This window comes from Apus apus, chromosome 6, assembly GCF_020740795.1.
Source record: "Apus apus isolate bApuApu2 chromosome 6, bApuApu2.pri.cur, whole genome shotgun sequence".
Classification (NCBI taxonomy): domain Eukaryota; kingdom Metazoa; phylum Chordata; class Aves; order Apodiformes; family Apodidae; genus Apus; species Apus apus.
In genome coordinates, this window is record NC_067287.1 from 1,260,881 (window position 1) to 1,283,883 (window position 23,003).

Below are 23,003 nucleotides of genomic sequence, written 5' to 3' on the forward strand. Positions count from 1 at the left end.
TCTCACCACCCTCACACTAAATAATTTTCTCCTGATGTCTAACCTAAATCTCTCCTATTTCAGTTTAAAAGAGTTACCCCTTGTCCTCTCAAGGGGTTGCACAGATCTACCTCTGCTAAGCATCCAGGTTTGCTTCTCTTCTTGCACACAGGTGCTTTGCTGATGGTGTTTGAATAAAAAGCCTTCTCTTTGTACCCATGGATGTTCCACCAGTACAGAAGGCTCCACGTGGCACACACAGAGAGAGGATATTCTCACCCATGCACTGCTCATTCCTAGTCAAGACCACAAATAACCAACTGCCAGCCTGATAAAGTGATTTGGAGATGAGCATTTTTTGTTTTAAAGGGAAACTGAGAGGTCAACAATTAGAAAGACATTAAGAAGATGTCAAGCTAGTAAAGGATGGGCCACAAGCACGTCTAGTGTTCCATCTGCACCTCATCTGGCTCCCAGCAGGCAAGGCCACAGCACAAGTGATGAACAAAAACCTGGAAAGCTGTTGTGGTTAGAGCTGCCTTCAGAAACAGCAGCTACCAAATGGTTAGAAAAGATATTCTAAGCGGAATTCCCCCAAATACACCAAGATGCTCCACAGCGAGGACACAATTTGCAAATGCCAATGTAGGACTATCTGGAAGTGAGACCCAAACGAGCTCCTTTCCCTCCCTGAGCTCAGCCAAGCTGATGTGGATGCTCTCACCACAGGTCCTGCCTCTGCTGGCAGGATGAGCAGGAACCATTACAACAGCATGGAACGAGGATGGCCTCAAACCCCAACTTTTATGGGAGAAACAGCAGCAAAGGGGAAACAGCAACAAATTTAACTGCTCCTTTTGTTACAGGAAAGTGCATATGAAAGGCTCACAAAACCAGTTTAGAAGCCACCTGTTGACTCATGTACATTTCCTCATTACTGGAGAATTCCTTATTTTTTTTAATCTTAGCAGTCCTTTAGCTAATTTATCCATTGAGAATTGGCTTTGATGTTACACAGATTACCTGGATGTACATTCTGTCCCTACAGACAGTAACCCTGGGTGATTCCCCCCCACCAAACAACATGGAGTAACTCTCAGCTGTCATTTCAAAGTAGTATCTAGCCAAAACTAATTACTGACTACTCCCTGAGCTTTCTTGTTCATAGGTGGTTAATAGTTTCTCTCTGCATAACTGCATCTACCTTTAAAAATCAATTAGTTTTTAGTTATATGAAGCTGTAAGGAGATCAACCTGACAGCAAAGGAACTCTTATGTACTTTTTCCACTATGACTTAGAGCTGCAAAAAAAACTAACACAACATTTCTGGTGCAAGGCAAATGGATTAGATGTGTCTATCATGAAATAAAACTATTTACCCTCCCTTATCAGGGCCAACTTGCATGAAGAACAAATTCTGGTCTTGTAAAAAAAAAAAAAAAACCAACAAAAAACAAAACACCTAATCAAAGCTTCCTGCCCTGTAACACAGAGTTCAAGGCAATAAAAGATTTCCACAGATGATTCACAAAGGAAATTTTCACAGGCAGTGATTGCCATTTCTACACAGGCTTCTCCCAGTCACACCCACACCCACACACACCCCCCCCATCCCCGGGACCACTTGTCAAGGATTTTGCTTTGAAAAGCCAACACAAAACTATGGCACTGAGCTTAAGCCATGATTACTACTTAGGAGATCACGATGTGAGTTTGTTTCTGATCAGAACCATATGCTCCAAGCTCATACACACGCACAAACACCAGGCAGCAGCTCACTTCAACCTAGGTTTCAGTAAGAAAATCCAATTATAATGGTTTAGCAATTTGTAGAACAGCACTTACAACCTTACTCACGCAGAAAAGATTGAAGATGGATTTCTTCCCTTGCCAGAGAAAATACTCAGAAACAAAACTAAACATTTCTATGTTGAATTAAATTGGGTTTAAGGTTTAACAAATAGCTACTTCAAATTAGACCTGACACTGATCAAGCTGGCCATTACCAACAGAACTCAAGCAATCGAGGGACGTTCTCTGGTAGACAACACCAGAGGGAATGGGAAGCAAGTCAGATGTTAGTGTGACAGGCACATCCATTAGCTGGAATTGCAGCATCCACACAGGAGCAGAGGTAGGAGGGGACCCAGCCACCCTGCTTCCTTTCAGCACTCGGGTGGATCTTGTGGTGTCCTGCTGAGAAAACTCACTCCTACAGAGGCCAGAGCAGGCTCTCATGGGCCTTGTGGTGGACAGGACATCCCAGCAGGTCTGTGCACAAACATCCCTGTTCGGGAGAAGGACAAGAGAAGAGGCAGGTGCCTCATTTCCCAAAAACTTTACAGGGAATTTCTCATTAGCCAGCAACCAAACAACCCAGCCTTGTCTCCCTGCCACTCTTACAAGGACACTTTTTATTTTTTTTTTAGAAATCTAACAATTTTACTTAGGAAAAAATTCTCCCTCGTCTCACAAACACAAGTACTGTGGTTGCAATCTAAATCCAGAATCAGCTCACGGCCATCAAACATTTAATCAGAAACAAAACATCACTAAAAGTTCCAGGAGCTCTCTTGTGTAAAAAAACCCCAAAACCTAAGATTGTCAGATTTTTTTCCTCCTTAAATATATGTTTCTTATTCAGACTGTGATGCCATTTACAGCCCCTCCACTCTGCACAGCACCACTTGGATCATTTAGAGGCACCTCAGCAGCAGTGACCCCAAATCATGAGAGCCCAGGTTCCATCTGCAGTGGTGGAGGAAGCCAAAGCATCTTGCGTCCTTACTCTGAGTCTCCAGACTCTAGATTGACTCCCAGAAGGACACACAAGCCACTGTGTAGAAAGCAGCAGCCTTGGCAAAGCAGGAGAACTTTGTACACCCACGTTAAGAGGATGGGATAACATTGCCCAGATGCATAAAAAATGCAGTGAGGATTGAAGAGGCAAAGGACTGAGGAAGGCCAAAGCAGGAACAGAAGGAATGGATTCATTTTAGATACATACAATACATATAAAATATATATGTCATACACATTTATAACATACATAAAATACTTGACTATAAAAATATATTATCTAGATGATATGTATATGCACAGCCCACAACAATGACAAAGCCATCATGTCAGTGTATGACTTCACAGAATCCCAGAATCCCAGCCTGGTTTGGGTTGGAAGACTGCCCTCTCCCTGCCCTCTTCCCAGTGACTTTCCCCATAAATGCACTGGAGCAAAACTGGAGAATTAATTTCTAGAATGAGAAGTCACCACAAGGCTCTTGTTTTTCTGGGGCTGTTTATTATCAGAATTCTTCTGTCTATTTGTAGTCATTGATTTGCTATGTGGAGATAACAGTATAATGCACAAGCCCAGTAAAAATGAAGAAGCAGTGGGGAATGGCACCAGGAGATGACACTTTGTATTTAGGGCTAAAGCACTGCTGGAAATCATAAAACCTTCTAAACACGGGGCTAATGGGTGAGCTGGAGTATTATTTACACTGAAGGTATGGGGAGGGAAGCTGGACACACCGTTTCCTGCCCTAAGCTGGCCCTGACCCTGCTGGGAGCAGGATGAGGACATCACTGAGGAAAGGGCACTTGGCTGCTTGGCCAACAGCTCAACATGGAACCTGCCTAAGACTGAAGGTCTCTGCATCAGTCGGGGCCACCTCGTGCGAGACAGGGCAGAGGAGCCGTGCCCAGGACTGGTGCCAGCCACTGAGACTCCTTGCAGCCACCCAGACCCCCCCACAACCCGACAGCTCACAAATCCTTTGAGATGCTTGCACAGGCAGCCAGGACCCAGACTGAGACTTGGAGACGTGGCAAACGTCCAGAGAAAGGCCAAATGCCACTCAGGCACGGCGAAATGTTGGCATGTGATAGATAGAAGAGGAAGGTCAAGCGGTGCCAGGAGTTAATGAGTCCTCTATAAATGCCCTTCCCTCCTTAATCACCAGCACCATGACAGGAGTGGAGAGCAGCCTGGCTGCTTGCTGCCCAGAGCCCCATCTGCAAACACCTCACTCAGTCTGATCACAGAAACACAGAGTCATTCTGGTTGGAAAAGACCTTTATAAGATCACTGAGTCCCACCATCAACCCAGCCCTGCCAAGTCCAGTGCTAACCCATGTCCCTCAGCACCACATCTACACAGCTTCTAAACACCTCCAGGGATGGTGATTCAACCACCTCCCTGGGCAGCCTTTGTCAGTGTCAATAACCCTTGTAGTGAAGAAGTTTCTTCTAACACCCAACCTAAACCTCCCTGGAACAACTTGAGACCACGACGCAGAGCTCCCCAGGGCTGATCCCTTATCCCGACCATCTCCCAGCAAAGTTTTGTCTCTCTGGCCTCAAGTCTTCTGCTGCATTTACTGCAGCTGCTTCCCAAACAACCCACTGATTCAACACCTTCCAACCGTGACAACACTGGTCTTTTCACCCGCTCATCATGCCTCACAACACAGCAGTACCCACAGATACACCTAGAGTGGGTTTCCCACCAGACAGCATGTCTAGCAAAAACATATTTTTCTTCTATTCATCTAACCTGGCCACACAAAACCTCCCAGGTCCTCCAGGAAAAACTTGCATTTATAATGTGAAAGGCCAAGTAGGTTGGACACCCAGAGCAAACCGGGTGCCTCTGTTCCCCATGTCAATAAAAATCTGTCTTTCTGTCATAAACTAAACATATTAACCATAAAATTGTATTCTTCTCTAATAGCAAAGCATTATCAATTGGCTTTCAGAGCAATTTAATACTCCCTGAAGACAGGATATGTACAGAAAGCATCTGCCTGAAGAGGAAAATGAGAAAATGATTTTTATTCTAAATCCCCTAATACTTTGTCCTTTCAACAAAGAATACAGAACTTCTTTGTATCAAAGAAATGCACTTCAGACAGATTTCTCTCAGTAGTAGATGGCCCATCTCCCTTAGACTGAGCAGAACTATTCATTTATACTGGATCTTGGGAACAATTCCTTCCCCAAAAGGGTTGTCAGGCCCTGGCCCAGGCTGCCCAGGGCAGGGGGGGAGTCCCCATCCCTGGAGGGGTTTCCAAGCCCTGGAGATGTGGTGCTGTTGGTGAAGTGATGCTTCTACCTCCATTTTTTTTTTTTGCAGGCATGTACAAATAAAAATCCAGAGAGCAAAGTATTTCTTTTATTTTAAATGGGAAGCTGAAGAATTTCATTTCAAAGCACAATAAGCAAGATCACAGCTGAGTGACAATTCAGTTTAAAAAGCAGAAGTAATGGGAGGCATTAGAAGACCTGACCCCTTGTTTCCATTTAGCTCTGCCTGCACGTCTCTTCAACTGTCACTTGTTGTAAACTGCAGTACCCACAAATCAGACTACTTATGTAAGTGGAGGAGATCAGGGAAAAAAATGAATTGGAAAAAGGTAAAATTCAATCAACACCAGGTTTCTGTAACAAATTAAGTGGGGGGGAAAAAAAAGGTGCCCATCCCTAAAAATTGGCTTCCAAAAGTAGGGAAGCTTGGGCAATCCCCCATGCATGCCATGTCAGTTATAGGTTCTTGGGAAAATCTCCCTCTGTGCAAAAGTTGTGAGTTCAATAAAATGGGCTCAGTAGCCACTCCACCAGCAAGCTGTAACACTGCTCCTGGGAGCCAGGCAGAAATCCTCCCTGCTGAAAACGATTTATACAGCAGACCTAGAATCAATTTTTAAGTACCATGACTTGCACCAGGATCTTCAGATGGCAAATGGAATCCCTATCTAAATAGAGATAAACTGGCACATTTGTACTTTCACACCAAATACACGTGTAAACATGAGCCCATTGCTGTGACTGGGAAAATTAATCTTTAAAATTCCATTTAAAATAATTCAGTGGACTTGATGAAATACTCCCCCAAGCTACTCCACAGTCTCAAACTCACCACACAGACTTCAGATTTCACTCAAAAAGGATGATTAAAAGTCACTAGACTTAAAAAAAACAAAACCTCCAAGAAACCCCAACCACAGACTGCCCTTCAGTTTTGGTATTGCTGCAAAACATTTTGAAAATTGCTCTACAAAATTCTGATTATTCCAGAAATATCTAGGGATCAAACTAAAGAAAACTAAATCCTGTGGGTAGGTTTTGGTATCAGTTGCATCTTCTGTTTAACACTGTTAAAATGCCAATTTTTAAATAATAATAAAGATAAAACCAATTGCCATAGGGGGTCTACAGGACAGCTGGGGGGGGGCACTTTTTTCCAGGGTGTGTAGTAATAGAATGAGGGGGAAGGGTTTTAAGCTGGAAGAAGAGAGATTTAGGTGAGACATCAGGAAGAAATCCTTCCCTGTGAGGGTGGGGAGACCCAGGCTCAGGCTGCCCAGAGAAGCTGTGGCTGCCCCATCCCTGGCAGTGTTGAAGGGCAGGTTGGATGGGGCTTGGAGCAGCCTGGGCTGGTGGGAGGTGTCCCTGCCCATGGCAGGGGGGTGGGACTGGGTGATCTTTAAGGTCCCTTCACACCCAAACCAGTCTGTGATTATCCATGAAATGCTGGCTGCATCATTATGAAAATTTATAAAACTGACATTGATATTCTCATCACTTTAAAACCTTAAAGTTCTCCTGGAAATAAAAATGAATTCATTCCTCCATTCTGGTGCCACAGCTCCCCAGATGGCACCAGGAGAGGTGGCACCGTGAGACTCACCCATCTAATCTCACGTCAGGCAAGCTTCGGTTGAGGGCAATCAAGTCACTGGCCATCAGGTTGAACTGGTTGATTTTGAAGAGCTCTTTCATCTTCTCCTGCTCATCCTTTGGAATGAGCACAGCCTTCCCCATCTCTCCAGGTCCTTCTTGGTTTCGGGAAATAACAGCTGTAAGTGAAGAGAGCAAGAGCCAACTTTTAGTGTGGGGAGCAGCGGAGTTTTTTTTAACATTCCTTGTTGAACTCCCCAAATTGCGGAGTTAAAAAAGTAATCACACAGCACAACTTTCTCTGTGCTCCACTGTGAGGTCTTCCCTCTATCTGGATCCAAGTTTATATTGACATCCTTTTTAAGATTATTAGAATCCCTAGATTTGTTCGCTTGCATCCTCTGGTGGGAATTTCCAGGCCAACAAATGACCTTTCCCAAAAGATGCACCCCAGAATTACAGAGCACAGCACCAGATTCTCAGGGAGATGCTGCAGACAGACAAGGTCTGGAAAACACTTCCACAGCTATGGGCAGTATTTGAGGAACTCATTCTAACCAATTTCTTTTATTTAGCTTTAACTACCAGGCACACGAGAGCATAATCCCATGTATGCTAATTTATGCAAATATATCAGTTAGTCTTCAGTGACAACAACACCCCAAACCACACTGTCCTGAAAAAAAGAGCACCCCAACCCTGGCAGGGTTTTTTACATATTATTAGAGACTAGTTCTAAGAAACATTTATACGGTCAATGTGGGACTTTAAGGAAGCCTATAGCATCGCCTCATGCAAGCAGACCAAAACAAAGAAGACAGACTGCCTTTTTAGAAGACAGCACATGAAAAGAAAGGCAACATTTCAGGTATACAAGTAATTATAGTCATTATTCTACAGTGAAATCTTCAGACACCCTTCTCTGACCTCCGGGTGCAGCTCAGCAGCAGATGCCAGTTCCCCTCCCAGCTACACATTACCTAGGTGCTCTATCAACCACCAGAACAAGAAACACCTCCGTCTTTTAGCAAATTTACATTCCCACTTCAAAGCAGCCTCTTGGGCTGAGGCTGATTAATTAGTACTGATTAATCTGTCTTTGGTGATGACTGTCAGTCCCCAGAGGCGGCAGAACTCGCCCTCCCCGCGCTGCAGCAGGCAGCTCACACACCCACTCCTGCTCAGGCACTGGTGCTCAAGGTGCTTTTTAAGCTCCCTGTTTGGATGCCCTGCTCCAGCACAACCATTTTATCTGAACAAAGGGATCCTCCTGGCTTTCTTTTTCGGCCATCGCCATCATTCTTCCTCTTCAGTAGCAAAATGACTTTGAAAAATGTGATGCTCAGTATCCCAGAAGGCTGTTACTTACAAGGGCTTCTCTGCTTGCTGAATTAAAACTGTTCTTTCTGCAACAATATAAAAAGCTAAGAGAATAAAGATCTCTCTACAAAATGCACAGGTAAGTGACTTCTTAAGAACAAATCAGTTAATTTTTCCAAACAAATCAGACATCAGGGCTTGCTAGAACAGCCTAGTAGAAATTTACATAAAAGGCTTTCTAAAGATAAATATTACAGATTCTGGGCACACAAATTTTGTTTCTACAGTTCCATTTTATGCTTCTGTTGAGAAAAGAACATTTTACAATATCAGCCTGACATTTTTCTATCCTTCCTTGTGATCAGAAGTAGCACATTGCTACACTGGTACAGGAGAGGTCATTAGCTGTGGTTGTGATGACACATGGAGATGAAACTGCTACTGGGGAGATGCTTAAATCTTCAATGTGGTGCCTCCGAAGCTCTCTGTGTCCAACATGTTTTCCCAAGGATGACAGGCTCAGTAGATGACACCTATTGGGATGGGCAGCATCCTCCTGAGAGCTGAACAGGCCCTGGCACCAGCACTGCTGCACACCGGAGATGCCACCAGACACCTTCTCTGTGTCTGAGCAGAGGTGCTAGTTCCTCTCCCCGGCCTCTGGGGAAAGAATTCACGACTACACGGCTAAATACGATCCCTAATAGGCAGAATTTTATCTTGGAGACCACATCTTGCAGTCAAAACAATTTAGAAACACCACTGGCAAGCATGAGAACATCCTTGCTGGGCCATGAGCTGCGACGAGACACCTTCCCCAGCCACATCTCCCTGCAGAATCCCTTGGGAACCTGCACTGCACATGCACACACACACTTCCTTGTTATATATGTTATCAAATCCCTCCTGGAAAACTTCACGGGGGACATTTATGTAACACATAATCATAAACCCCTTGGGTTTAATGGCTGGCAGTTAAACCCAGCTATGCTATCACTTCCTGGAGAAACGAGGCTCCTCAGGGACCACAACTTGCAGAGCTGGTCCCCCCAGCTCCAAATGTTGTTGACGGAAATAAAATTCTGCCTCCTTTTTTCTGGAAGAGGCAGAGGGCCCAGATTTATCAAAACAGCAGCAGGGAGCAGGCACAAAGAGTCAGGGAGACTGTTGGAACCACAGAAACACAGGTGAGAAGCACAGAAAGGAGCTTAGCTTGGCCAGTGTCTTTCAACATGAGAACCACCACATGAATGGAAAGGAAGGAATTCCACAAAAAAGGGATGAATGTCTCTAAGAAGAAAGAGGAATGATAAGAAGGTGACAGCAGTTTGTCCTTGTGGCATCCTTCAGTCTGATCATCTTTTGGAAGAGGAACTGTTTGTTTTCCTGCCTCCAAAGCTGTATTTAAGGGTCTGTACTAGCTCCAAGGACTTTACAGACCCTATTGGGCAAGGAGAGGGGACCCTTTAGAGGGGACCCTGGCATCCCCTGCCATAACCTACCACGTGGCACAAAAGCTGGAGGAGCACCAAGAGGCAGAGCATAAGGAGGCTCCCAAACATCTCTGCAATAGTGAGCCAGCACACCAAAATGCTTGTTCGTTTTCTGCTGAAATACTTTAGTATTGTCTAAAAATACCTTAGTGGCAATTTTCTCCCATAAGAATAGATAACTTTTCATTAAAAAAAAAATATTTAGGGGACAAAAAAAAACCCCAAACCAAAAGTAATTCAGCAACCCACAATCAGCTCAGCCATTATTACAACAGTAAATTTGCTGCCTCTCCTTGAGGTAAGCCAGCTACCAAAGCTGCATCTCTCTAAACTGTGTGGAATGCTACCAGTGAAGGGTTTCCTGTGCCGAGACAGGTGATAGGAAGGGAGCTGGAGAGGCTGTTGGCTCCAGGGTGAGCTCACTGTGAACTCCTTCAAAGCCCCAGCTGGTTCCCAGTGCACCACTGCTGGGACTGGGATTCCACACAGCCTGAAAACTCTCCTTTCTTCTGCTTGAAAGCAAGAGTTACATCTTCCTTCATCTGCAAAACTAATTTCCGTGACAAGATTGTGTTCTTCTGTTGTTTACTAAGGTCCATCAGGATACAATTTCAAAGAGATTTTCCTGTCCTGATGCTTATTATCAAACTAATCAGAATTTGCTGAACAGCCTCTCCGCTCGCAGGCACTCATTCAACTAGATTACATTTCAATCACAGCTCACACCTCCCAGTGATGGAGAAACACCTTCCATTCTGCTGTGGTTAAAATCCACTGACCTCAATTTATGAAATCTTTATAGAGGTGACACGCACGGTTTATGAATTAACAAGCACATACACGCTGGCTTTTCCAGAGGTGCAGAATCTGTCCCCAGGACCAGCTCTTTGGGTGTTTCCTCCCCCGTGTTGGAATAAAGAAGTTGTGATCCCAGAGCCTGGGCAGGAAAATGTCCTTAGCCATCCCAAGCCCAGCAGATGCAAAGCACACAGCAACCTTACCATCTGCATGTCATTAAAAATAACTTTCCATCTTCCAAACAAGATGTAAAATACTGATGTCATTAACCTATTAAAATAATAATTTGTTTTAATTTTTAATTTACTTTAAATTCTACATTTAAATGGATTCATTTATTTTAAAGTATTTCCTTCAGGAATGCTGGAGAGGGACTTTGGACAACAGCAGGGAGTGATAGGACAAGGAGGTAGGGTTTTAAGCTGGAAGCGAGGAGATTTAGGTGAGATATTAGGAAGAAATTCTTTGCTGTGAGGGTGGTGAGACCCTGGCCCAGGTTGCCCAGGGAAGCTGTGGCTGCCCCATCCCTGGAAGTGTTCAAGGCCAGGCTGGATGGGGCTTGGAGCAACCTGGGCTGGTGGGAAGTGTCCCTGCCCATGCAGGGGGTTGGATCTAGATGATCTTGAAGGTCCCCTCCAACCCAAACCAGTCTGGGATGCTGTGATTGTATGTTTAAAATAAGAACCAAGTAAACATCACCAGGCTAGAGATGACAAGAATACTCAGCAAATTAAGATCTTTGGAAATACTCAATTTGAGCAAACTTCTCACAGAAATGTGAATTTTTTGCTAGAACTGAATAGATTTGAGACTCTAACGGTGGTGTCAGAACTTTTCTAACACCAGGTGTGTCACCAAGGCTGGCTTTCTGGATGCAAAAAAGCCACTAACAACATTTCTACTGAATGATCTCATATTTATCCCAAGCAAACAAAACCATTTTGTTATTTTTCCAAATACTGAAATTGTAATTTGACCACCTTTTTAGGTTCTGCTTTACCCTCTCTCTAGGCTGTACAGCCCCCTTCACCAGCACAGCACCCTTCCAATCAAACTGTTCCAAGTATTTCATAAAATATCCAATTTGTATTCAAGTTTCCATACCAAAACACATATATACACACACACACACACTCTTAAATCAGATCATATAAACATAACACAGAATCCCTTCATCTAGAGGATTAAAAAAAAAAAAGCAAAGATCTGTTCCTTAAGTATTCAGAATGTATGAATGGCAAACGAGGCAACAACCAGTGAGCACATGCTGCTGATTATGAATTACTCCACCTGTACTGCTGGTTATAAGCTAAAATGAGCACAGCCAGCCATTTCCTTACAGGCTATTTTGAATTTACTGTCAAAACCACCTTTTCTACACAGCTTTCACACCTCTCTCTGATAGCGCTGCAGAGATCATTGATTGCAAATGACTCAGCAGAGAGTAACAACTGCATCCCTCACCGTGCCAATGGAGAGATGGGTCTTCACGAGCAGGGGATGCCCAAATGATGCCAAAAATCATACAAATCCTCCAGCTAGGAGAGGTCCGAGATGTTCCTGTAGGCTCCAGATTTCCCTCCCAATGGAAAGAGCTGACTCACCCCCCAGAATGCTGCCTGGCCTCATACCGAGAGCTGCCCTTCCCTGCCCAACCCCACCAGAAGAGGACAGGGCTGTCACTTTTCCAAGGGCATGAACTTACCTTCCAGGCTCTTGATTTAAATAATTTGCAATGGGAAGGAGGATCTGGGAGGATTCAGGGATAGCCACAATGATTGAAGCCAGCATGGAAGGGATATATTTCATTTTTCCACATAGAAATGCCCTGGCTGTCTATCAACAGGCTTCTCAGCAGGGCTGATCCATAAATACCGCAGGAGTGCTCCTGCTGCTGCTGAAGTCAGAAGTTTCAGTCAATAACCAAAACAACAGGAAACAAAAATCTTTGACTCCTCCGTTATTTGCTTTTCCTTTGTGCTGGAAAACCCACCTCACTCCTTCCCAGGCTTCCCCTCTGCTGGCACACTGTGCAACCTTCCAGTGTCACACCTCACTCTCCTTTGCCAGCTCTGCCCACCTGCGACCTGGCCCTGCTGGTGGGTCTCCAGGGGCTGGTGGTGCCTCTCACATCACTCCTTGGGCATTTGATGGAGTTTTTATTTACTGGACAATTCCTTCCGAGCCTCAGGGACAGAGGTGCTGGCTACCGGGGGGCACAAGGACTGGGAAGCTGGGAAGCATCTTCCCCCACAGCACCTGGAAACAAACCTCCAGCACCAGGTTCCAGACTAGCCCCCAGAGAGAGACAGGACACATGGAAAACTGATGAGGATTTATAGGCTGAAGTAACTGGGAAAATTGTTTCTGCATACCAGATTAATTCACTTTTATGAGAACTGAATTAAAATACCTTATTTTTATTCATACTCGAGATTTCCAACCTCTCTTGCTCATGTTCCCTTTCACAGAGTGAAGTGAGTCTCGGGCCATCATTAACAGCTTGTTGCCAGCTCTACCACCCTAAATGTTTCAGAAGGTCTCTCTGACACAGCCCTAAATACCATTTAGTGAGTTTACACATAATGCCTTAATCCTCAGCAACCATCAAAGCTCATTAAGTCTCATTCCTCTACACGAGCTCCATGAGACAATTCTAAGTCAGAGCAGTTATTTTTTAGATATCAGAAACACTTCAGGGAATATTCCCCTTCCAGGGAAGGCTGAAGAAACTGAAGTCTTTCACAACTGCAAAGGTTGTGTTTTCCACAGCTCTGACCTTCCCTGGAGACACCTCAGCTGAGGAGGAATGAGCAGAGCCAGTGGAGCTCCTGAGACCTAGTGCTACCTACACAGTGTGTCCTTGGTGTGCCCTTGAGATGGCTTGTGCTTCAGCAAGCAGGGATCCCTGTCACATGTGCCCTGGAGATGGAAACTACCTCACTAATTGTGTAACCTTTGTCAATAAGCTCCTTATAGTCACAGCTCAAATAACCTGGGTACCACCATCAGAAAGCCTTTCTGCTTTCAGCAGGGATGATTTTGGGGCAAGGTCTTCTACAGATCTGAATCCATCCTGACAGGAGGACAAGCCTGAGATGCATGTAACGGTCCAGCAAGAAGGCAGGAGAAAAATAATTTCACCCACACACATTGTTAATACACATGCACACACAGACACATCTTCAATGGCAAACAAAACAGAGAGCAGGAAGGCTGCATTTGCTGCCGTCACCTTAATCCCATCACAGCTGCCAGGGGCAGGTGACACACACACCTCATTTCTCACAGGATTGTCATGGTTGGAAAGGACCTCTGAGATCACTGAATCCAACCATCAATGCAAGAAACAAAAAAACCAAACCACAAAAACCCACACACCTGACCAAAAGCCACCCACAAACACAACCAACCACACACACCCCACCAAAAACCACTCAGATACAAACCCCACAACCTCGGCCACTAGAGCATGCCCTGAAGTGCCCCATCCACATGTTTCTTGAACACCTCCAAGGATGGTGCCTCCACCACCTCCCTGGGCAGCTGTTCCAGGGCCTGACCATTCTTCCAGTCCACAAATTCTTCCCAATATCCAGTCTAAACCTCCCCTGGGGCAACTTCAGGCCATTTCCTCTGGTCCTGTCATCATTTACTTGGGAGAAGAGCCCAACTCCCACCTCCCTACAACCTCCATTCAAGTAGTTGTAGAAGGCAATGAGGTCTTCCCTCAGCCTCCCCTTCTTCACATTTCTCTCTTCCACAAAGACTGTCTTAGTTCAATCTCATCATATTAAGAATTCACACTGTGAAAAACCTTAACAAAACAGAGACCCAGACTGCTCTTCTCTGTAAATCACCTTGATTGATGAACTTGGAATTGCAGCCTACTTGTCATTATTTAAATGTAAGATGAAAGAAAGAAAATTAGTGAAGAAGAGGGATGGAAGTGGATCTCAGAAGGTCACTTAAGCCTTCCCACACCACAGGACACAACTGGATTTAAAATATCCAGTGTGGGGATTGCTGTTTTGTTTTCATTCTTGCTTTGAAACCTCTGAAGAGAGAGTTTTTACAGCCTTTCAGGGAAACCAAGATGAAATCCAAGCAGCAAAATAAGTTAGTGAATGATACTTGTACCTTGACACCTGAGAAAAGAGAAGAATTTTCATGAGCTAACACCAAAAACTGGAGAGCTGATGATCTGTTAGAATATTTAAGGGTTGAGCACGGGTGGACAAAGTTAGAAGTATGTGTGGGAAACTGAGCAAAGGGAAAAACCAGACCACACCAGACAGAGGAGGTCAAGTTGGTTTTGTCCACTGACCAAACTAAAGTCTGTGCTGACAGGTCAGTGCTCAAATGAAGAAAAAAATTCTCTGACAAGTAACTTACAACAGAACTATGAAAAACACAAGAACAAACAGTATCAACAGCAGAACTGAGAACATGTTTTCAGGCCTCTTCCAGTTTTTACTGTTGTAACTCAGTAAACCAAAACCAAAAAGCCTCTCTTTGTTTTGTGTCCATCTGGGAAAGGCTTCCAGTAAACCACAACAAACCCTGTCCTAGATGAGGAGAAAGGTCTGTCTGGCTTAGTAAACTGTCTCAGAGGAACTGGTTGATCATGGCACAACAGATAAGACACAGTTTTTGAAATAACTATTCCAGAGATCTCCGTGTGCAGAGGTGAGGCTGTCCCCAGATCATTGTGTCCCACAGATCATCACCAGCTTGTGTGCTCCTGTTTAAATCTATTTATCTTTTTGACAATGAACTGCATGACTTAGCTGAACACTGTTTGCAAAGAAATAAAGTGTCCCTTTTATTTCCTTTGGATTTGCTATCTCACATTTTCATTGGTTTTTACCTTGGGAGACACAGTGAATCCCTAATCAATCTCCTCTGCCTATTTATGCCTTTACAAATCCTCAGCTTATCCTTTGCTTACTGCTTTTCCAAGCAGCAGAATTATTTCATTTAGTCTCTCTCCACCAGAGAGGCCCAGCAGCACCTGAAATCATCCCTGCCTGTCTTTTCCGAGCCACTGGTGTCACTCAGAGAAACCCAGCTTGATGTGAATCAAGCACCAAAACAGAAAACTACTTCTGTCCTGCCAGGGCAGAATTCCCACCCTTCTAGCAACGCCAACGAGGCTGCATTACCCTGCAGCAGAACTCTTCTTCTGTGCTTATCACAGAATCCCAGGCTGGTTTGGGTGGAAGGGACCTTAAATACCAGCTAATCCCAACCCCCTGCATGGGCAGGGACACCTCCCACCAGCCCAGGCTGCTCCAAGCCCCATCCAACCTGCCCTTCAACACTGCCAGGGATGGGGCAGCCACAGCTTCCCTGGGCAACCTGGGCCAGGGTCTCACCACCCTCACACTAAAGAATTTCTTCCTCATGTCTAAGCTAAATCTCCCCTCTTTCAGTTTTAATCCATCCCCCTGCTCCCATCACTCCCTGCCCTTGTCCCAAGCCCCTCCCCAGCTTTCCTGGAGCCCCTTCAGGCACTGGAAGGTGCTCTAAGGTCTCCCTGGAGCCTTCTCTTCTCCAGGCTGAACACCCCAACACTCCCAGCCTGTCTCCAGAGCAGAGCTGCTCCAGTCCTTGGATCATCTTTGTGGCCCTTCTCTGGACTTGCTCCAACAGCTCCATGTCCCTCTGGTGTTGAGGACTCCAGAACTGGACACAGTGCTCCAGGTGGGGTCTCAGAACACTTCTAGCAAAGCCAACCAGGCTGTGTTAATTTACAGCAGAACTCTGATTATCTTCCAAGATCTGGAAACCAGAGCCACCTACAACCCTCTGCAGACATTTACACCTCCTCACACGTGTGCACAGGAGCTGTACACACTGAGCACTGCTCAAAGGAGGCATCTGCACATGCTTCACGGGGCTTCAGCCAGCCCCATTTAACAGCTGCAACTGGGAAGGAGCAGTGATTCAGCACTGCTGCTTGTTAACCTCCTGAAGCAGACTTCAAGTATCTTTGAAGTGTGCCTTTGTTTGTTTGTTTAAAAAAAAAAAGTCTATAAAAAATAGCTTTACCTCCAAGCAGAAGAATTAACAACTCATCTCTGCAATGACCATCTTGGTGCACACAGGGATAATGGAGCTGACATGGAGCATGCCCACCAAGGATGAAAATGCTATTTTTTCCAGCATTCTGCCTGCAGATATTTTTCATCATCTGTCAGCAGAGATAGGGCTCCTTTGGAAACGAAAACAACCCCCTCACACAAGGGCTTATTAGAAGTGCTGAGGTCTTTGGTGGAGTGGAGAATAGAAAGCACAAAATTCAAGATAAGAAAGGGGAAAGAAAAGCAGAGCCCAATAGATTTCCAAGCATTCAATTTATTTAACAAGCCAGAGCAGGCACTGCACAGGGACTGCTGCACAAGTAAGCAGGGCAACACTCAGAAGATAGGGAGATAGAAGGACTCATCTTCTGTGCTTTTTTTTTTTTTGGGGGGGGGGCAGGTTGTTTTTTTCACCTCAAATGCTCATCTGCCTTGCTGACCCTTCTATACCCCCACACTTCTGTTTTGAGTCACCAACCCCTCTGCAGACGTGTTTTGCAGAGGCAGGGGCAGCCCCTCCATGGGGGCAGTGGGGCCCATGCCCTGGAGCTGGGTCACCCCTGTGCACCCCTCTGTGTCCCACCAGCCCAGGCTGAGCTGGGACGGGAGCTTCCCAAAGACCTGTTGGTCTCCTTGGTGTCCCTGAAACTGGACCACAGGAGAAGCTGGAAATACCACTTTATGGTTTTCCATTACAGGTAAAAAAACCCCTCATTTTCCCCCAAAAAACAATGATCAGACAGGAGAGCTTCCAAATTACCTGCAGACTGCAGGGACTGCACCCTGCCCTCTGAAATCTCCCTCCATAGGGATGTGCCAGACCCTGAGCACAGGGTTCTGTCCCACCTCTGCAGGGAGGAACCAGCCCACACCTGCACAGCCCAGGAGAGCAGAAAACTCTTTTTTTCACTCAGGGTCTGATGTCAGCCTGAATCTCACTCATTCTGCAGTGACCAGACTATCAGTAATGTGCAAGGAAATATTCCCAACTTTGTAAGAAACTGAGGAAATAATTACATGATTGTTGTTTGGCAAGATAAAAATGACTAGATGGGGATAAAGCTGATGTTAGTGTGGAGACAGCAGCTACAGGGGTGTAAGCCCCATGCAATTAATTATAGAGCCTTCTCAGCCATCCCTGTACACAGAAGACACAGGAGATAAGCTGTGAAAGGCTTCTTGGTAAACACATCTCAGTGACTGGCAATCTGTCTCTAGTTGTGACAAACAAATTGAAACGTATTTCACAAAGGAACTTTTGATTGAAACAGGAATATACACATTAAGCAGGCAGCACCTTAGCTGGGACCTGGAGAGCAGGCAGCTGCCTGTCCAGTGTCACGTGCATTTTAATGCTGTTTTGCAAATTCCAGGAGCTTTCTCCTCCTGCATCCTGCCAGCCCCAGCTATGGGCATTGGGCTTCTCAGGAAAAACAGGAGACTGGCCCTAGACCTCAGTCCTGGAGCATCACAGAATGAACCACCCAATGGTTTGGGTTAGAGGGACTTTTCAAGGCCATCTGGTCCAACCTCCAACCCCCCTGCAGTGAGCAGGGACATCTGCAATTAGACCAGGTTGCTCAAAGCCCTGTCCAACCTGAACTGGAATGTCTCCAGGGATGGTTATGGGGGTGGTTGCTGAGCATGATGAAAACCAGCTGCAGGTGACAAAGCCAAGGCTCCAAACCCTGCCTGCAGCTGGCTGCCACTGTCCCTCAGTGCAAACAGCCCCACTGCTTAAAGACAACAGCTTGTACCTCCCTATCAGATGTATCTACAGGACACAATCTTATTTTCTAAAGAACAGTGCCTTGGTAGTTACTAAACATATTTTTGGTAGTTTCACACAAGAGAACAGCAGGTTTTCAACTCAAACCAGTAACTCATCACAAAGGTGACAGAACAAAAGCTTTGGGGTTGTGTTTTTTGGTTTGTTTGCTTTTTTTAACAAAACATTGTCATACAATATTGACTAACTTCCTTGGGTGTTCTTCCTCCTGCCCGTCAATGCTCAGGGAAAAAAGATCACAAAAGCAGCTGTTCTGGGCCATGTAACGTTGCTGTTTGGTTACCAAGCAGAAGACAGTGGATCCTTGCTAGCAGGAGCTGCACAGCAGATGCTCCATGGGCAGCCACTGCACCTCTGGAAAGCCCCCAGTCTCCTGAACAAAACCCAGTTCTGGGCCTTCACTCTAGTTCGCCATACAATTACTTGGATAACATTCCAGCTCAAAGCATTCTTTTCACTGCTTATTTTGTCTTCTTTCCTTTTTCCTTTCAATGAGGCTGCTCAGGGCAGTCACTCTCTTTCCAATGGTTTTGCTGGAGCAACCAACTCGAGGCCGTGCAGCCTGACCCATCCAGCCCTGCCACCAAGGGTGACACGTGCCACCAGCTACCCAACATTCAGGAAAAGCCCTGGCAGCATTCCCTCCAGCTTCAGAGGGAAAAGCACACTGAAGCTAAGGAACATTCCTGCTCCATCACCCCAAACACATGTCCAGCTTCCCTGTCCCCAGGAGCAGCCCTGACCTGCTGTGCCACAGCCCCACCTCTGTCACTGCCCCTCAGTTCCTCTCTGCATCCCCACTCGAAGCACAGAAACCTTTTACTAGTCAGGCTGGGGCTTTTGAGGGGTTTTTGTTTGGCTGGTTTGTTTTTTTTTTTCAAACCTGAATCCTGAAAAATAATTCTCTCTCAGTGGCATCTCCACAGTGGATATAAGAATCTCAGTGTAATCCTGATGATTTATCCCAAATAATTTTTTTGCCATAAACTCCATGCAGAATCCAATATAAACTGAAGGATCAATTCACAGCCCTTTGCCATTTACATGATCTATCTCTGCTGCTCAGAACTACACACAGACCCATCTTAACCCAGAACATAAAGAATTCTAGTTTTAATTATATTGTAGCAATAAATCCTCTAAAGTTGTCATAAACATCATTAAATAGATCATTTGCTTCACAGTATTTCTCAACATAAGAGTTCCATGAGTCCGAAAAAAAATGAGTGTTGCTTTCCAGTACTAAAAGCATCACAACTCATTGTAACTTCTGTCATAAATACATTTATTTTTAGCATTTCTGTTACACATGTTGTCTAGAGATGTACCAGCCTGCACTGGCTCTGCTACTGACAGCCTCAAGGCAGAGCCTAAAGAGGGACAAGGAGCTCTGGAGTGAGAGAATAAAGTCAACAGCAGATTTAAAAGAAAAACACACCAAACATTCAGGTTGGATGGGAAATCTACTTATAGACCCTGGCTGCCATTTCTGAGAGAGATCTGAAAGGAGGCATCTTCTCATCAAAAAAATACATGAATGTTCTTCATAAATTCATAAGAAACCTACACACAGTTACATGATGCCATCTAAAGTTCACAGGTCTCCACAGGTCCTGACCTTGGTTATTACACTGCAGTAACAGCTACTGCTAGATTTGGACAAAAACTCAAAGTCTAATTAAATATCATACTTATCCAATGTTGTTCAGAAGCATAACTGTTCATTTTAACAAATCAGCTGTATTACAAACTTAAGAAACCACAGATACTGAGCAAACTGTTTTTCAAGAGCACCAAAAAGGATGATCCACTCCAGCCCATCCTCTTCCCAAGATCTAATGAGTTACTAAGCAGTATCTTTTTGACTGTGACAATGAAAGGCCCATATCCTTTTCAAAACAAACACAGCATCTCCAGACATTGCTTGCTTAAATTCTCCATGATAATGACAAAGATAAAGAAGAGAATGAAGCACAGTGGAAGCCCCAGTACCAGGTGATCAGTGAAGCTCTGAAAAGGCTGAGGAGAGGCAGTGGGAAACCTCAGCCCCTGGAAAATCTGCATTATCAGCCCTGAAGGAGGAAACTGTAGACACAGTACTCCCAGTTCCATTGGTAAATGGTTTCATAGAATCATAGAATGGTTTAGGTGGGAAGGAACCTTAAAGATCACCCAGTCCCAACCCCTGCACGGGCATGGACACCTCCCACCAAACCAGGTTGCTCCAAGCCCCATCCAACCTGCCCTTCAACACTGCCAGGGATGGGGCAGCCACAGCTTCCCTGGGCAACCTGGGCCAGGGTCTCACCACCCTCACAGGAAAGAATTTCTTCCACACGTCTAACCTAAGTCTCCCCTCTTCCAGTTGTGATTCATCCCAACTTGTCCTCTCCCTACAAGCCTTGTCCAAAGTCCCTCTCCCAGCAAACGCCGACGGGAAGAGCCAGCAGGCTGGGGATCAGCCCACTGGCCACTCTGGACCACATCTCAGAAGCTCCTGCTGCTCAGCAAGGGACACCCTCACTCAAGGGGTCCCTAATGTGCTCCCCCTGCCCACCACGGGCACCACACCATGGGTGCTCTTCATAAATATACTTCATGCTGCCCTAATGGCACTGCCTACACACCATGGAGCCACTGCCTGTAGTTCTACCAGCCTGCACAGACCTGGGGTAAACAGGTTGGTGTAAGTAAGTTTGGGCCAGTTTTTGCTGCAGCAGGAGCTCTCGGGGAATCTTTAAAAACCACCATCACAAAGAAAGCCAAAAATATTCAAGTGAAGGTAGAGTAACCACTGCAAGATTACCAGTGACAGTCAAACCAGCCTTCTGCAAAACAGAATTAAGCAGACAGTAACTGAACGGAATTCAGGTAAGAGTCATTTCATTTATTCTTATTTTTTAAAGGTTCCCTGACCCCCTTGGCTGGCATTCTGGTATTTTAAAGTGCCTTATAAAGTCAAACCACTGCTGACATACAGTTTTTCCATCTCAGCATTTTGTCTGCCTTCATTAAAAGGTTTTCTTTTTCCACATTCATGAAAAAGACAATGTTTAATAACTGCCTGGATTTATTTACACTTATCTTCAGTAAATCTCTTCCTAAAGATTCCTCCTTGCTGTTGCTCTGTGCTGCCTTCCCGTAGGGCAGAACAACTCCATGTTTTCAGTCTGCCATGCTATATTTAAACAAGGCAAATGTTTGGAGTGAAAAACATCTTCGGTTCTCTTCCTTGCTGTGTGAGCCCCCCCGGGCTGGGGGGCCAGGCCCCCCATGGGAAGCAGGAGGGATGCTGAAAACACCATCCTCATCCTCAAGCAAGAGTGGTTCCTGTCACTCACTGGTACTTGGTACCAGGCTGGCTGGGTCATTAACTCCCATTTCAGCAGCAGACATCAATCACTTATGCACAGAGGCTTTGGGCTAGCCCAGAAAGTAGAATTTCACTGGAAGAAAACAGGAAAGAGCTTCTTTCTGAGGAGCCACTGCCTAGTGAACAAGCCTTGAGTTACTTGCTTAAGAAATCTCCTTTCTCCTTGAAAAAGTCATACCCCACACTAGCATCCATTTACAGATGGGGAAAGCATTGTACTTCATTAAGTGTAATGGAAATTAAATACAAAACGAAATCTTTTTTTTTTTATCCAAAAGAATCATAGATCAATTTCTCTTCAAAGAAAAGCTACTGAAAAGTTTAACATCATCAAGAAAAAACATTTCCCTGTCAGGGCCTATTGACTTAAATCATGATGTCTGCTGGGTAATAAATCATCTTCTTACAACTAGTTTAAACTCACTAAGTTGTGCAGGCTGCAGTAAGTCCTGTACCAGCATGGCACAAATTATTGCAACTCATGATTTATGAGGAAGGGAAGATTGCCAGTTCCCATAGGCAGTCAATCCCACTGGTCTAGGAAGGGACACTTTTGGAATTCTGGGCTCCAAGTTGTCAATTTCTGGACTTGCACCCCATGACTGAGCAAATAACTATAAAATAATAAATAAGAAATCAAATACGTACCCGTGGTTCTTACGCTGTGGGCAGTGACTTTGTTCATGTAGCACAGAGTAACCAGCTGCCACTTCTGTTCATTTGCAAAGTCACTCAAACAGAACAAGGCACAATGGTCACAAACTGGAGCACAGGAGGTTTAATCTAAATATAAGAAAATACTTCCTTACTCTGAAGGTGACAGAGCCCTGGCACAGGCTGCCCGGGGAGGTGGTGGACTCTCCATCCATGGAGACATTCCAAACCCACCTGGACGTGTTGCTGTGGGATCTGCTCTAGGGGATCCTGCTCTCGCAGAGGGTTGGACTGGATGGTCTCCTGGATGGTCCCTTCCACCCCCACCATTCTGTGGTTCTGTGAAAGGAGCTCCTGATGCAAGCCACGCTGTTAACCCACGAGCAGATGAAGCAAGAGAGAGAAGAGTAGCCAGTGAAGCTGTTGGGGTTTCAACTGTGACAAAACCCTCACTTTTTTTGAACACACCGGTCTTGCTGGTTAAAGCCAAGTTGTTCCAGCCTGGAACTGGAGCTGCTATCTGTCTCCTGGTGGGAGAGAGCAGCAGCAGGTGCCCACTGAGCTCTGCAGAGGTACACACGGTTTGCACAGGATTCTCTCCCTTCAGGCTGGCTCATTCAGCTGCGGATCCACCACTCCCACCCTCCAGAGCTGCTTTTCCCTGCCCAAGGGTGCCTCAACTCCAACAACAGCAGCAAGCTAAGAGGGAAGTATGGATTTCCACAGGGTCTAGAGCCTCCAAGGACATGCAGCTCTCCCCTCCAGGCAGGTTATGCTTCGTGCAAAATTAGACATTAGTCTAATTAGTCTCTTCCCAGCAAGAGGTAA

General features: G+C 45.3%; 1 protein-coding gene across 1 annotated transcript in view; it reads right to left on the minus strand.

Moving 5' to 3' along the window:
* GALNT13 (polypeptide N-acetylgalactosaminyltransferase 13) overlaps nt 1-23,003 on the minus strand; it is a 127,959-nt gene that overhangs the window by 72,124 nt on the left and 32,832 nt on the right. Inside the window, exon 4 of the mRNA XM_051623529.1 lies at nt 6,673-6,841. Within this exon, the coding sequence (XP_051479489.1) occupies nt 6,673-6,841 (169 nt within the window). The remainder of the gene's footprint in view (nt 1-6,672; nt 6,842-23,003) is intronic.